Here is a 17,589-nt window from a genome sequence, read left to right as displayed (position 1 = left end):
GCCTAATAAATGCATAGGAAAAACCTTGCAGATACAGGTTGCATCATAAATATATGTACATATATACCCTGGCACACTTCTGGCATTGTCTTTCATTATTTCTTGCACCGTTCGAATCATTGAACTTAAGCACATGAGCATGACTGTCGCCGGCGACGACTGTCAGAGTGACAATCGAGCTCCGCATATTGAAGTAATGAAACACAGGCGACGGTATTCTTTTGTCTTATTGTAGTTGAGCTCAGCGAAACTTTTCTGGGTTAATTTTCATGTTTTTCAATACAATTTTCAGCAGATTTTGCTGTCAAGGCTGGAATAATTTTCCATGTCTTGATGGGGCGGCAAAATTAATCAAGCACACGCATAATAAAAGACAAAAGAACAAATTAAGTACGCGGATGGCCTTCCAAAGAACTAAAGAACTTGGACACTAGAAGATCAGTACCAGGTATTCTAGGGTCCTTAAAGGTTGCTCTACAAATACCCTATATACTCTTAATATAAACTTCATTGTCATTGATCGATTTAATATTTTTTTCCTTGTTATTTCCCTAAGATTTCTGGGAAGTCTCTGGCCTTTTCCCATTAGTCTTCTCTCCCTTTGGAGCAGACTGCTCTAACATGTGTCCAACGATTTGTCTCCGGAGCGGAAGCCCCCGGCTCAACTTCCTTTCAGCACATGAAAAAACCCAAAGATGCATCCTCCAAAAGGGTTGCTCTTTCGGTTGTCATTCAACAGCTGTAGGCCCCTCCCTTTGCACAATTAGAAATTATTACCCTACATATCCGATTGTCTTAACTGATTGTCAATGGCCATAAATTTATTGAGGGCCCGAGTGCGGCCAGAAGAAATATTAATGATAAGACACACATGCATACGAAATCAAAGCAGGGAGCAGAGAGACATGGACTTGGCTATTGGCCCCGGGGGCAAGTGCAGCATTTGTTGGCCAACTGCTGTCCGCTTTTCTTCGTCTTCTTCTTTGCTTTTTTGTAAGCCATCATAGACCAGGGCCAAAGTCATCAGCAACTCACCTGCTGTTGACTTAGAATACTAATTCAGTTCGCTGCCCGGGCCGGATGTGGTGACATTTGGTCGAGCCACATCAGCTCCTCTTCGAGGCACTTACACTAACTGCTCCGAGACGCTCTCACTCCCGCCCTTTTTGTCTCTTGGCCCTAACAAATATTGGTGGCAATAAAAAGCTAATAAAGAATATGGACAGCAAATGTCTGGACGACAAGTGTGTGCGGATGCCAGGGCTGGGCAATGCCTAGGAAAAAGGTGTTCTAAAAAATATTTAAAAATAAATTTAAATATGGAACAATTACTTTAAAGTAATCAAAACAGATTCATACTTTGACAAAATGATTATAATATATAATATATATGATTATAACACTATATAATCAATATAAATAATAATAATGTAATCAATATAAAGAAAACTTATAAGTTAAACTATCATCCAAGTTCATTATTTAAAACTAGAAGAGAAACTAACTTCGAGAAACACATATTTTTGTATGACAATATTTTTCAAAAATCATAGTTTAAAAAAACTCATAACTAAGCCAAAAAATCATTCATTTTAATTTGGAGAGCTGTTCTATGCTAGTTTTTAGTAGATTAACAGAGCTGCATACTCAGTTTTCAAATTTAAAAAATTAAATTTTTTGTCAAATTTTGGCAATTTTAATGATGTAACCCCTTATAAAATTTTCAATTTTCGGAAAAATGCCAAAAATTTATTTTTTGACCGGACATGGCCAGAACGACTGGGCTTTTGATGCTGATCAAGTATATATAAGGTTTATAGGGTCGGAAATGACTCCTTCACTGCGTTTCAAGCTTCTGACTTTAATTATATTCCTCAAAAAGGTATAAAAACAGACCATTTTTGAAAAAAATCTAAGTTTTTCGGACATCATAATTAAGCCGAAATTGGATTAATTTTAAATCGGAAAGCAGTTCTATGCTAGTTTTTATTGCACTAACAAATCTGCATACTGCGTTTGTTAATGCTGCTGTCAGTTTTTTACTAAAATCATAAAAACCGGCAAAAAGGTATAAAAACAGACAATTTTTCCGAAAAATCATAGTTTAAAAAACCCCATAACTAGGCCAAAATATCATTAATTTTAATTCGGAAAGCTTTTCTATGCTAGTTTTTAATAGATTAACAGAGCTGCATACTCAGTTTTCAAATTTAAAAAATTCAATTTTTTGTCAAATTTTGGCAATTTTAATGATGTAACCCCTTATGAAATTTTCAATTTTCGGAAAAATGTAAAAAATTTGTTTTTTGACCGGACATGTCTAGATCGATTCAGCTATTGATTCTGATCAAGAATATATATGATTAATGGGGTCAGAAATGACTCCTTCACTGCGTTTCAAGCTTCTGACTGAAACTGAAGTTCGATTTATTGAAGGCTTTTGTTTTGGACACCTTATTCATTCCATACTAAAGTCTTAAAAAATCCTCAAATATTTCAAATAAGTTTTAGATATATTCCCTACTTTTTGAGCTCCCATTGATGGAGATATGTATGGCCACAACCCTGGCATTATTATTAGCCTTGTCACTGACTTTCCTCGCGGGTAATGCAGCGGCGTTTAACAATTCATAAACATGGCTTGCACTGACGCCACTCGTCTCGGATTTGTCCCCTGCTCCGTCTGCGTTTTTGGTTCACTTTTCAGGCGATGTGCTCTGGAATGGGAGGGAGTCCAGTGTCCACATGGAGGAGACTATTCCCCCGAAGACTGCGATCCCGAAGGGAAGTAGTGCAGACAGGGCCCCGTTTATGTATGCAAAACTAGTTTTCTTTTTAGGGCCATGTCTGGGAATCGAATCGGAATCGAAACTGAAACCAAAACCAAAGTCGACACCAAAATTAAATGCAATACTATTTGGTCTACGATGCAAGGAGGAGGAGGAGTACGGAGGGCACGCATTTACAGGGCCTGAAAGAGCATTTTGCGTGTTCGACAAATTTGTAGCTGCCTGTCCAGGGCCTGATCACGTTTTAATTGTACAAAAGCGACGACAACAAAATGTTTCGCTACTGTCCTCTGTAGACAGTCTTCTGTAGACTGGCGCCTACCGTGGGCTAATTAACATTGTCAAAGGGGAAAAGGGGGAATGCCACAAGTAAAAAAAAAACAAAACTAAATTTTAAGTCCAACTGTGTTCCCATTCACACTCGCTAAACGTTTTACTTTCTTAAATCGTTTTTAATTGTGTTTGTCAAATGGCAATGTGAAACCGATAGACCGCATTTGATAAGGCTAAAGAGTTGGCAGAGGGGAAGGAGCATGATGGCGGTGGTGGAGGAAGGTGGGTGAGAGCCACTGGAGAAACTGGTCACTAGAGATGGACTCTGGATCGTGAGGAACTCCTGGATATATCGGACACATAGGATAATATATTGACAACCAATCTTAAGGGTCTTTGGGTGGAATCCTCCTTTCTATTTACTATCATTTTGTTACTTTTTAATAACCATTACTTAATATGTACCTTGGAGTATAGTAAAGATCTAGTAAAGACTTTAATTTTTTAACACTAAAATGTATTGCTTCTTATTTACTCAATTACTAATATAAATCCGATCTAAATTATATACAAAATATCAAGTTTTCTCACTAAATTAATAGGTATCAAGAGTTCCACTATTAATATTATAAAAGACCCCCTTTAAATCGTGTCACGCACCCATCTCTAAGCCCCCATTGGAAAGCAAACGATTCTCAAGGGTTAGGTTACCCCAAAAGATTGTTATGCCTGGCATTTAATTGCCTTGTAAGTGAGGAGCACCGGTAGCAGCTTCTCATTGTTTCGATGTCTTCTCGATTCGCGTTGCACGCATTTCACGGGGCCAATTCGAAACAACAAAACAGTGGCAGTGGCAGCATCGCAACATCAGCAACATCGGTAGCAGCAGCAATATCTGTTGCAACAAACGAAGCTGCAAACGCTTTTGGCATCCCAAACTTCGATATAAAAGATATCGGGTATCGACGGCGGCTACTGATTTTGCACCTGTTTAAATGCTTTCGATATTTGTGATCCCATTGATAATGGCTGGACATAAAACTAGGATGCCAGCGAAGGAGCAGCGGTAACTTGATTGCGGAAATGAGTCCCCCAAAGTCAGCGATTCCAGCGAAAGAGCCGCAGTTTATTGGCACGTTTCCAAGGCACGAATAAAGGCACGAACCCATCGGATCGCATCGGATCCGACTTGCAACTCTAAATTATATATAAAGCACATGTCACCGGGCACATCCTCGCATACAAATGATGGCCAAATGATGAAGAGTGGCCAACTTCTAGACATGGCCAGGGCACAAGGAAAGAAGAAAAACGGCATGGCCAAGGGCGCGGCTCGATAGTAAGTCCGATCCGACAGTGGCTACCATAAATTTGCAGTCTATACTGAGCACTCAGAGGCTCGTAAAGCTAATCCAGCTCAACTCGGTAGCCAGACTTAGGTTTTTATAGACTTCTTAGAGTTTGTTTTATTCGCAAACGTTTCCTGAATGCATTGAAAACCTTTAAATTACATTTCAATTCTTTCAAAACAGTTTTTATAACTTTTTCTAAGCATGTCTAGTCTTTTGTTTAACTTATGTAAATGGATTTTCAGTCTGGCCAATTTGAATTGGCAATTGCAATCGTCATCATCACCATCATCATCATCATCACTGTCATTATAGCCATGATGATGACAGGTTCGAGGCACTTGCCCAATCCTCGCGTACATCCCAATGTGTCTCAAGCAGCACTAACTGAGGCCACAAATGCACGGACACATCCACTTGGACCACGGTCAATAAAGACCAAGACCAAAGGTCCCCCATTCTCCACCAAAGACTGAGAACCAAGAATCGAGAACCAGAACAAGAGCTCTTTGATCTCCGGCCGCCAAGAGTGCGGGCCCATTCATTGAAGTCGATTCCCTGACACCTCTGCCAAGTCCGCGCGTCCATATCCCAAGTCTTGGCAATGCGCTCTCAAATGGTCTAAAAGGCCGCGGCCATTAGCCAATATAACAGCCACGCAACGTTTTGTATTTTATCATGTCTACAAAAGTCAAAAAGCCATATTACATCATAACGCAGCCGAGGGAGATGTGAGCGATGAGATGCTGATGCAGATGCAGATGCAGATGCAGATGGAGATGGGGATGCTGATGCAGTTGGGAAATGGAAATGGACACGGAGATGGAGATGAAGGCAGAAGGGGAACGGGTACTGATTCGTTTTCGTGCCTAAGTGGCCTTTTGGGAAAAGTGTTCTAATAACAAGCCAAAAAAGGGGGGGAAAACGAAAAACTATTTTAACTGGAAAGCGGTCAGAAAGGAGTGATGGAGTCGGGGAGAGGGAAATTGTTTGCATTTGTCAAATAGATTGCGGCCCAAAAAAAGGGTTTTTCAACTGACCGCCTTTTGGGAAGAGCGGGGGTGTGAGTCTACACAGGGAAAAACAATAAGAAAACTAATACATATACTACAAATTTTAAATTATTTCCATTTCCCATCGATGATTCTTATATAGTTTTTCTCACTGTACAAAAAACCCCTTTTTGACTTGACTTTACTTAACCCTGGGCGCGAGTGGTGTGAACTCGTCACGAGCTCCTCTGTCCATCGTCGCATCCTTTTCAAATGGTCAGCAAACAATGAACCAGCTCCTCTTCCCTTCGGTTCGAAGTCGTTCTAATAAGCCGACCCCGTGGACCGATCATGTTGGGCAAACAGAGACGAGGAGGACCAAAGGCTGACCGCCTAACGAGGCCATGAAAGGAGTTCATTGTGCGTCGCCCGGCGGTCACTTTGAGTGTCATAAAAAACAAAAAAAAAAGACAACAACCGGACGGTCGGCTAAAAACTTAAAAGCCAGCAAACAAAACTCTGCTGCTCTGCATTCTGTGCCGTCCAGCTAGAGCAGTTAATTAGAATGTGCAATGGGATGCTGTGACTGCTGGAGGAAGGGTTGCAAACAGGTACCTACCTGAAAGATACCTGCCACAATGCACACCATTTCCACTCCAGAGAGAGGGAGAGAGAGATCTAGGCAAACAAGCTGGAACCAAAAAGGCGGCTTGATTGAGTGGCCGCAACTCTGACGGAGAAGGTTTGCCAAAGCCTCGCACAACAAATGGTCTTTATGAAAATCAAATCAAGTCATAGTCACCAGGCTCTCAACACCAGCCGAATGGTTATGGAGTCACGTCTTCAACGGCAACTGCTGCTCAATGGTGTGCAAGCCTTGGCAATATTTACCAAATGTCAATGCAAAAAGTAGAAGGTGCAATGCACAAGAGTTGTGAAGAAGTACGATAAAATAAACCCAAAAGGAAAAGGGCATGGAAATAGTATACATCGAAGATTGAATGCTCTATGTGAAAGGGTTTAGAGAGTTCTTAATCATTTAAATATCAATACTTAAATATGAATACCAACTTTCTAAATAGGTATAGAAAAATATCCATGAATTCTTCCGAAGTCTTTCAAGTTCCTTAATCCTTGAAACTTTCCCACCATTTTGCGATAACCCAGCTGCCTTTATTTTTGCTAGAGTATATTGGGGGACCCACCGAAAAAAATAAATAAATATCACTAAACACAGGCGCAAACGATCGCGCACGTTTGGTAATGGATCACACGATCTTTTTAGCTGGCAAAAGACTTGAGCTTGAGCCTGAGCCAGAGTCTGAGCCAAGTGCACGGCTCCTTTGCTGACTGGGCCTGCCTGTGGCTCTGGGTCTCTAGATCTGGCTCTAGCTCTAGGCCTGGCTATGGATCTCAGTCTGGGTCTGGGTCTGGGGGTCTGGGTCTCGGCCTGGCTCTGGCTCTGGGGTAAAATGACATTGACAGTGACACTGCTCCAGCAACTGCAGAAGCACAGAGCTCGGAGCACCACCGAGTGGTTCTGGGTTAATACGTGCACTAAGCGTATCAGTTAACCACACAATAACCCGGCGACCGTTCGCATAAGTGTTGCGAGCTGCTGAAGAAGCCTTAAGTGTCAGCTCAGGTGATTGCCGGCCCGAAGTGGATGCCCTGCTCCAACGCTTTTGCGAGGAGGGAGGGAAAATCGAATCGAAATCGAGTAGAGTCGCTTTGAGAGTTGGGAAGTTGGCAAAGTGGAGAAGGTCGCACACGTTGCTGGCCGCGATCGAGATCCGTCCTAATGATGTCAACCCTTTCCACCAAATCCCAGCCGGCGGACAGCTGCTGCCCCATTAGACTAATTTAACGAGCTGTAACATAAATTCCCTGTCTCCGCTCCACAAGTCTGTGAAGGAGCTCCTGCTGCGGTGGTCGATCCAAGATCGTGGGTTTTCCCACTACAATTTTTTTTGACTTTTTGACTTCTTTACGAGCTATCAAAATCACTTGTGGCCCAGCCTCACGCAGACCTTAAATCTAATTTCGTTATTTTTGTTTCAAAAATAAATAAGGGTAACAAGATAAGGCAAGGCACTAAAAAAACCAACAACCAATAATCAGGCAGACAGATAGGCCAAAGACACTGAGAGAAAAGAGTCTCTACGGAACAGGGAACTCAATCGAAGATAGTCTTCTTTTTAAAGGAAATATCTAAACGAAGTTTCCTTTTTTCACCCCTCTTTTTCCTGAGTGCAGCTACCGCGATAAGGATCAGACCCCTGAGTTGATTTGAGCTCGAGTTCGTTAGGCGTTTTGTCCTCGTAAATGTTCGAGGTGCTGGCTGCACAAATTAATATTGTGGATTGTGGTGTGCGGTCCTCGGGGACATGGTGGACATAGGACATAGGATACACTGGACTCTGTTTTTTTTTTTGTGGAGAGGCACGCTGTCGGGGGCCAAACACACACACGAACACCGTAAACGAAGACAAAAGGACATCATCAAGCGGTGAATGCAGAACAATGGGCAAATTTGTCGTAAAGAAGCAGGCCCCAGAGAGAAAGTCAAACGGAAGGATTTATGCAGCTGTAACCGTGTCTGGGTTAGGTCAAGATGCCAATGATGATCCTCTTACCCGTTTTCCCCTCATGGATGATCATAATGATGCTGCTGTGGCTCAACTTTATCGCTGGCATGCGTATGCCATGACCTGTAAGTTCACTGGACACGCATGCACCTCGAAAACCAAAAAAATGAATCGTTTGAGAGACCTGCAAATAAAGGCAAAAGAATGGAGTGAACGCAGGAGGTACCCTGTAACTTTAGGAAGGGTACTTGAATCTAAGAAACGAAAACTTTATTGTTTTGTGTGTTAAGTAAATGATCATTAGACTGAGCATACTAAAAACCCCCTGTAAGCAACCTTACTAGTTATTAAACCCCTTCAAACCCTATATACCCTTTTCTGGAGTGGTCACCAAAAACCCAAAAAAAAAAAATAAGCAACGAAACAGATACCAAAAGACCGGATCAGGTCGTACCTTAATCGCAGCACTTTAATCGACACGCAACGTTCGTTTAAGTTAAATAAACGTTTAAACGAGAACACGGCGAGCAAAGGGAATGGCAAAGGTAAAACCCAAAGCCAAAAGGTAAACTTAAAGCCTTTGAGCCAGAATGGGAATGAGGATTGAGGCTTAAAGCTGGCAATGGGAATGGGCCAGGAGGAACAAGCCAACGGCATGCGCTACATGCAGAACTTGTCCGAGGACGAGGGCCTCAGGAAGCCTCAGGAGAAGGGAAACAACAAAAAATACAAACAACTAAAATCAGAATGCGTGCCCGGGTTGGGTGTGTACGAAATGTTTAAATTAAGGTGCATATCAAGTGCACCAGATCACTAATTACCAGCGCCAGCTAAGGATTCAAGTTCCTCGATATCGTGTGAGCCAAGCGCCCCCAAAGATGCCTCATCCGAGGCAACCCAGGCTCGGGTTAAAGGTGGTGCCTTCGGAATCGAAATCAATAAAGATGAGCCTCCGATTTGAGGCTCCATGTGCCATGTTCTGCGTTCTCCCCGAGCAGCCTTAAGTGGGTTAATGTCTTGCTGGAAGAACAATGGAACTGTCCATCATCCGATGGGATCTTGGTGTATCACTAAGGTGAAAGAGGGAGAGAGTTCAGAGCTGGGGTCAAGTGGGAAGTGCCATATATACCTTTAAAACATATACTTATATAGCACAACTCTTACTGATATCAAATAAAATACATCTTGAGAAGAATTGTTAATTAACAGAGAGAACAAAAACTAAAACGATATTATATACACTTCATATTTCTCAATATAAACACTTGAGTTTTGCTTCCTCAATCCTCAGATCCTTGAGACTTAATGATCTCTGGCTCTCTTCAGGCAAACTAAAGATATTAATATCGGTTGTATGTCATAGTTTGTTTTGACTACGAGTATTTGTCAGCAAAGACTAACTGACTGACGGAGTCTGGGAACACGCCCCTTACCCTCTAGAGAAGCTCGACAGTAATTAAGGCCGCTACCGGACTCTGAAGCTGAAGCTGAAGCTAAAGCAAAAGCTATAGTCAAGTTAAGATTGCCTTTAACAAAATTTTATGCAAATCTTTGCATAATTTCTCATTAGAAACATGTTTCCACCACTATATAATGTGTCAATAATATTTGCGAGTATTTCTTTTTTTCTACATTATATTCATATTGTTTCTTCAAATCCATTGTCAGATTGAAATGCAAATTTGGATGCCACTCCACTCCACTCCGGTTGCAATTATTTAATTTAATAAACATGTTCTTATGGCGCACGTATTATATATGTGTTGCATGCATTAAATTGAAAGCTATAACCTGGGGAACATTAGCATCGCAAACGGTGATAAATAATTAAATGCGAATAGAAATAAAAAAAGTCACTTGCAGGTGCTTGTCTTGAACTATTTTTAAAGATGTGCTAAGCGCAAGTCAGAGTCTTTGTCTGCTGTTCGAACTCTATTAGTAATGCATCTATCATAGATCACTAGACAGACACACACACACACACTCGGACTACACACACTCTCCGTGGGGGCCAATAAAGCATCTTGAAAGTCTTAAAATCCATGGCGCCAGGTAACTTGATCTAGCCCGCTTCGCCTGCGGACATTTTTTCGATGGGCCGATAGGCGCCTGCATTTTGACAGTCAATAAAATTTTGAAATGTTATACTTTTGGTCGATTTTATTTCTTCTCCGACTGTTCCATTCTTCTCCGTTTGCTGTTGTCTAAATGGCTTTTTGATTGGAGAGATTGGAGGGCGATGAGACAAATGAACCACTTTTTCAGTTTGACAGGCAGGGTGAACCCAAAGAAAACCCAGAGAAACGAAAGACTTAAGCAACGAACTTGACGAATGATATCGATATACTCTGAAATCGGCCTAAATGTGATTTAAATCAAGTGTGGGCTTTGTGATTCTCGGAGCGGAGTGAGTTTGGTTCGGTTTATCACTTGGAAAAACAAAAGACTTAGGACACGAACTTGATTGGTGGCAGCCAACAAAAAGACTTAGGACACGAACTTGATTGGTGGCAGCTATCTTAGTTAACAAATCGGACTTACACACATTCCTTAAGTTTAGGTCACTTAATTGTGGGCATTCTTGATCAGTGATCATGATTAATTAGGGAATTCGATCAGAGTTAAGGTTGGAGTTACTTAAGATGTAAAATATTTAAATGAAACCAAGCTTATATTTGTTTTGATTTAAAGAATGGTGTAAAGTTAATTGCTTAATTTCATTCCAAGAAATATTTATACCCTTGCCTTACAAGTTAACTTTTCTTAAATATAACTTAGTTTAATATTAAATTTCGTAATTTTAATCTATTATAGATTTCCCATTTCCCTTAGAGACCTACTTAAGAGTATATTGACATCCATTGTCTTGAATTTATTGTACTTTATTTCGTGTGGCTCTTTTTTTTATACTATGACTCTTTAATAAACTATAAAAATAAATTTAGAAACAATGACGACAAAACACACGTCGGAATGCGATCGTTGTCGATGGACAATGGCGTGCGCCCCCGAAAGCACTCCTTCATGCATATTGATGATTTGATCTCCGATTCGATCCGATACTTCTTTTGACATAGCCCCAAAGGCAAAGTCAAGCATTACTATATAATATATATAAATGTATATATATTTTGCATCCAAGACTTTAAGAGTTGGGGGAATCCTGCATAGTTCTCGTGCCTTTCCCGGGTTCAGGGAGCCATTCATCATCGGTTGGAGTGAATATATATTGGACAGTGGGGCCATAAAACAAAGTTCGGCTAATTAAGTGATTAAAATTCTGACCATCAACAGGCCGTATGACTTTTGTATGTGTTAATATAAAGTTTATTATTTGAAGCAGCACGTGGTGAAGGCATACTCTAGCCGCAAGTAGTAGGCCTATGTGGCATATCAAGCATATAAAGCGGTTGATATGCTCCGATCGACAAATATCTGTGCGTAACATTTGTGGCATTTTTAATTTACAACTCAAGAGAAAAAAAGCACTTAACGGCAGCTATATCGGTTTTATTATCAACCATCGGCCATCGCCATCGTCGACTCGATCGACTTGCAACCGAATGTTTGATTGAATTTATGCCAAAGCATTTGTTAGCCGTCTCGTTTTTTTTGGTGTTGCCATTGACAGGCCACGCCCATTTGGCCCGTGGTCGAGGCAAAAGACACCGCCGATCAGATATCTCCCTACTATATATATAGAGAGAGATATATGTCTGAACAGAACTGATTTTGAAACAAGGGTGGTAGCTTGAATAGCCAAGTAATTTATTGCCTTTGATCCTAGGAATGTACGGTAGCCAGCAAGTTTTGTTGACAGCTAATAGATACATCCGAAAGATAGTTTTTAAAGAGGGGTATAAAGTACACAAGAATGTGTTAAGTCAAATTTCATATGAATAACACTTCAATCAAAAGGATTTATGAAACTTTTGATCGTTTACAACGATCTGAACAGAGAAGTTCTGTTCAAGTTTTCAATAAATCTTCATTTGAAGTGAAATAAAAATAATCCAGTTTTTAATTTTTCATATATTTTTTATTTTTGTTCTCTTATAAAATTAAAAGCCAATCTAAGGAGATGCACATAGGACTAAGGACTAAAATAGAATAAAATACTTAGATACAATTAAGATCATGCTTACACTTAAACAATTTCTATATACAATAGCGATTTAAGGGTGGGAATGATTGCTACACTTACATTTCTAACTTTCAACTTTCAAGTACAATTGCAAACAAAGCTCAAAGATATTTACAATTTTTTTAACATTTCATAAAAGTAATTTTTGGATCTGAGCTCAATAGGTGTGTTGGTGTGTGTTGGTGAGTGTTGGTGTGTGTGTTGGTGAGTGTTGGTGTGTGTGCATAGGCGTTGCAACTACCTGACCTGACTGTCTCCATCTCTGTCCAGTCAAACCTGTCTCTGTCTCTGCCTCACTCTCTTTCTCTCTGTCTCTCTCTCTCTGTCTAGGTGCGAGCGAGTGCACATGAAAAATTTACATTTTCTTCAACTAACAAAAATAAGCGAAAAAATAAAAAACAACAACTAGGAGCAGGGAGAGGAGTTGGGCTCCTCCCCCCTTGGGGTTTTTTCTTGCAGTGTAACCTAAACGCACACAAAGATGCCCCGCATGGCGCTGGCCGCATTGTGAGCCACTGCAAAGCCACCAAAGTGGGTGGCTTCCGCTCCACCGCCCAGTTTCTGGCGCTTCACCTCTGCGGCGGAGGAGGAGTTGGAGTGCGAGGAGCTGCTGCTGCTAAGGCACTCGGCTTCCAGTTGATAGAACTTCCTCCTTGGCGCCGCCTCCAACTCCTGATCCTCACTGCCACTGTCATTGAAGCTATGCACTGAGCTCCTGGACGTCTTCATGCTCAGATCCATGGGTCCATCCTGGGAAATGGTTGCTGTGGCAGTTGCAGTTGCAGTCGTGGGAGTGGTAACTGGAGCGGGAGCAACTGGAGCCGGAGGAGCACTGGTCTCTCCACCAATGGAGCATACGGAAACCGGCGAAAGGCTCTGCATTTTGGCGGCAAAACTCAGGGGACTGCTGGGCGTGGAGTGGAGATGATGGGTGCTGGGCGTGGCTCGGATGGCCACCGGATGCAGGAGATGACTGCCGGACTGCTGGCTATGCACGGACTGCACATCCTCCTCCAGGCACACATCAATGGGCGACTGGCGGGCCGAGGGTGTGGACTGAGGCATGGCAGCCGACGGATTGCTGGCCGGACTGAAGCGGCTCTGCGATTCCACGGAGTCCACGCTCTGGCGATGCTTGTACATCTCCTGGCGGTAGGCTGCATCCGCTGCCGAGGCTGCTGCAGCGGCGGCACTGGCATGATAGCCGGGGAAGAGCAGGTGCGGCGGCAGTTGGAAGGGCGATGGATGCTGGCCCATCATGCTGAAGAAGGGCAGGGCGGCATCGGGCAGGTAACTGGGATAGCCCAGCAGAGGGATATGCGGGTGACGCTGCTGATTCTGGAGCTGATGCTGTTGGCTCTGGAGCTGATGATGCTGCTGCTGCTGCTGCTGCTGCTGCTGATGATGGTGGTGCAGATGGGCGGCCATGTCACCAAATCCGGGTGTGTGTGGTGATCCCACGGGCGATGAGGCCGATGGAGCTCCGCCCACCGAGGTAGGTGGCGCCTTGCCAGCCGCTGCCGCTGCCTGTTCGTGCTCCTGGAGGAGGCAGTGTATCTTGAACCAGTTGGAGCGACGACCATAGCGTGATCCACCCTTGGACATGCCCACATTGTAGCATTTCCTCAGGCGACAGGCCTTGCAGGTGGTGCGATTCTTCTTGTCAATGATGCACTTGCCCTCGTTTTTGCACTCGCTAATGGTGCTGATGTTGTTATAGGATCTGCCAAAGAAGGACTGTAATGGAAAAGATAAAGGATAAAGGGTTAGTTAAACGTTCAATTCATTCAAGAAGCTGAGAGATCTGGAAATACTTGAAACCATTCATAGCAAAAGACTTTATTTTAAAGTTAACCGATTCAACTCTTTTTATATTATTTGACAATTAAGTTACTATTAAATGTTGCCAAGAATTTAGTTATGTAGAAAAATGTTCACTAATAAATCACACTTTCTAGAATGTTTCTTGAGTATTTCCTAGGTTTTTCTCTCTCTTCTGTATTATTAAAAAATTCTCAATGAATTTTTTGGGTATACAACTTACCTTGCAGCCCTCGCAGGTGAAGGCGCCAAAATGGAAGCCCGCCGCCGGCTCACCGCACACTTTGCATGTCTGGTTCATCTGTAAATCGAAAGAGATAAATCCAGAGTTAGTAAGGGTTTAATCCAGTTGAGGCTGTAATCCATATGAGTCTGAGTCTGAGTCTGATGAGGACACTAACCAAGTTGAACACCATATTGACTACGATCGATGTATGATATTTTCTCTCTCGCGATTGCTGTGATCTGTTCGTTGGGAAGGCTGACGAGCAACTGATGCTGAGAGACCCTTTGGCCAGGATATTTATAGGAAACTGTGAAAAACTCCGCAGGATGGGCGTTTTTTATGATCACAAAAGGAAAAAAAAACTTAAGCTGCCGGATTATGCAACCCTATGCGTTCATTTTCATTTTTTTCGCGCTGTCCAGTCATAAAACTCAGGTAGATTTCCTTTCCTTTTTTAGATGAAGTCATTACGAGTGCTGCGCGGAATTTGTGTTCCCTAAAAAAATGCAAAGATTCGTCCAGACCTTGACGTGTTCTTTCGGTCATAAAAACTCACGCCGATTTTTCCCCCGAGTCAAACAAAAAATGGGAAATAAACCGAATTTCGTTTATGAAAATTGTAAAAGCCAAAATGAAAAAATGAGTCAGGGAAATGTGTCCGAGAGTTTTTCGCGCGAAACTGTAAAAAATCAAAGTAGTGCACAAGGGATCATAAAATCGCCGACGGCCCGAGACCCGAAAAAAAACAAAAACAAAAACCGTGAATTGACTTCAATCTTTTAGAAAACTTACCTTTTTAGATTCTTTTTTATTTTCCGCTGCGCACTGGATTTTATGGCAACTTTTTAATTGCAGCGATTCGCGATCGTTGCTGCACGATTTTTCTCACTGTTTTTGCTGTTATATTATTATTTTTTTCTTGAGGAGTCACTGTTCGATCACTGATCACTGAGTTTCTTGAGTCTTGGAGACGATATAACACTCTGAATATTGAGATTTCCGACGCACTCTCGATGTGTGTAACTGACACTTCGGCTACTGGCTGACGACTGATTTCTGGCCGGGAGATTCGACTGGCAAGAAGCGTTTCTGTGTTGTCTGTTTAACTGGCCGAACTCTTTTCTGGCTTATGTATTCATACACTCATACACTCACGAATATTACCAGTTTTCCGAGCTCCCAGCTCTCTGATAAATCACGGCTAAAACCACCACCTTTATAGAGAGATCTACAGAGAGGGAGAGAGCCTGAGAGCGATCGCACTCGAACTCTGAGTTTGAGTGGCAATTGTGAGTCTCTGTTAAGGCTCTGTTAATTCAGGAAAAACACTCACTCACACTCACTCAGTTTTGAAGTTCGAGTACTTCTCTCTTTCTGGCTCGATTTCCCTGTAATCCAGCAATTTGCATTGCCCTGGTATTATTCGTTATTCGATACTATATTTATTGAAGAAACACTCGATTTGGTAAGGGCGGCTTGGGTTGAAAATTTCTCACTCGAAGCACGCACACCACCGCGAGCTATTGACTTCATTTTTGAACAGTTTCTCATTTTATTTGGATTTTTGGGCGGAGCCTTTCGACCCGCTGCAAATCGAAATGGTTGGAGTTTCAGTCTCTGGGGGGTTTTTGCTTCAAAGTCCGTCGGTTTTTATGGGGTTTCAGCTACCGATCTGGGGGATTTCTAAGCTACTTAATCAAAGATTGGAAGATTAAATTCCTCTAGATCTATGATTCATATTTGTATGAACTTTTAACTCTTTCTGTAATTTACCCAATAAAATTAATATATATTGTGGTAAAGTACAGGTTTAAAATATGTATATATCAATATATTATATCATTTAGTTCTGGTGAATGTTTGAAACGGATATCCGACAGGTTTCTATTATTTTATATTATAATATTATTATTATTCTTTTCATTTTTAATATGCAGTATTTAAAAACTATCATACATCTACATTATTAATAATTTTTATAGGTTTTCTAAGGTCTTAAGTCTTGATGATTTAAGTTTATGTACTTTTAAATGCATTATTGCTTATAAATCTGTCATTTTAGGTAGATATATAATACTTACGAACTAACTATATATCAATAAGTCTTATAAATCTTTATCAATGAGAAATACAATTTAATCAAACTAAATAAATATTGAATAAATAATTGTATTCCGAAACAATTGCTGTGACAGAATTTGTTTATAAATTATTATTTTAAATGTATTTAATTTATCCTTTAACCTAAACTTGTTTAATTCCCTTGAATTTAATATGACAATTTTTGACCACAAACCGAAGTTTAAGAAACTCATAACTCGGCCAAAAAAGCACTAATTATAATTTAGAAATCATTCTTATGTTAGTTTTACTTAGATTAATAAATCTGCATACTCAATTTAAAATTTCAGAAAATTGAAATTTTTGTCAACTTTTGAAAATTTTAATGATGTAACCCCTTATCTCTTTTATAAAATTTTGAAAACATTTCAACAATTTATTTTTGATCGATATCTAGATCGTTTCAGCTATAGATTCTAGTCAAAAATATATATGATTTATATCGTAAATGACTCCTTCGCTTCTTAGCAAACTTCTAACTAAAATTATGATACCCTTTAAGGACTTCTTCCTCTTATCCTTAGATTGCGCAATAAACCACCAACTATCAATCGAATTCAATTCAAAACCCTTTCAAAAGTCAGTTCCCAACATCATTTCCCCTTTTGTCTAAACAAAGAGCCTTATGGTAGCACTTAACTCTTTTTATGAATATTTATTGTTGTTTGCTTTCGGGGCCAGAAGGAAGTTAAGAGCTACCTGTTTTTAACCCCTTGTGCATTAACCCTTTTTATGGATAGGCATTGTGCCAAAAGGGTTGTTGGTCAACTGAACTATGAGAACCTTGACTTTTTGGCCAAGAAGAAGTGTGGCCCACCACACTTTCAAATGCCAGCTAAACTATATTTTTGGTTCCTCTTCTTTTTTTAGGAAACATCGTTAGGAAAATTCCAAGAAAATGCAAAAATTCACTTTCATTTGTTGCATCAGTGTACACGGTTCTTGGTAACAGGGGGAAGAAATCTGACAAAAGGCTTGTAAAAAAGTCAAAAAGTAACTAGAACCATCTCTCCGCCCGCCGTTTTTTCTAATCGATTCGATTTTATTGACCCTGCCCTCTCCTCCCTTTTTTTTCTCACACGCCATAAAAAATAAAAGACCCGTTTGCGAAAATTCTGTAAAAAATCAAAAAGGAAAGGAAAAGGAAGGGAAAGATTGCAGTTGAAGCGTTTTCGCGAATTTCCGCACAAGCCAAATGGGTAATTTTCCCCGAGTAATTAGTTAGCCCGAAAGGAGAGGGAAAAAAATAAGGACAATGTGACTTTAATCCGGTTTAATCCCCGGCT

General features: G+C 41.0%; 2 protein-coding genes across 9 annotated transcripts in view; both read right to left on the bottom strand.

The window, feature by feature from the left end:
* Window positions 1–17,589, bottom strand: part of cmpy (crimpy) — a 92,853-nt gene that overhangs the window by 1,631 nt on the left and 73,633 nt on the right. The gene's annotated exons all lie outside the window — the stretch shown is intronic.
* kni (knirps) lies at window positions 12,009–15,861 on the bottom strand. Its single transcript, XM_020943122.2, has 3 exons — window positions 14,975–15,861; window positions 14,180–14,257; window positions 12,009–13,872 (listed from the first exon to the last, which is right to left on the bottom strand). Exons 2-3 carry the CDS (start codon window positions 14,255–14,257, stop codon window positions 12,601–12,603), a joined length of 1,350 nt encoding a protein of 449 aa, XP_020798781.2. The 5' UTR covers window positions 14,975–15,861; the 3' UTR covers window positions 12,009–12,600.

This window comes from Drosophila serrata, unplaced genomic scaffold (assembly GCF_035046125.1).
Source record: "Drosophila serrata isolate PLE 108 unplaced genomic scaffold, ASM3504612v1 contig_272, whole genome shotgun sequence".
Taxonomy (NCBI): Eukaryota; Metazoa; Arthropoda; class Insecta; order Diptera; family Drosophilidae; genus Drosophila; species Drosophila serrata.
Note: the sequence above shows the minus strand (reverse complement) of the source record. Positions and strands in the feature narration are given on the sequence as shown.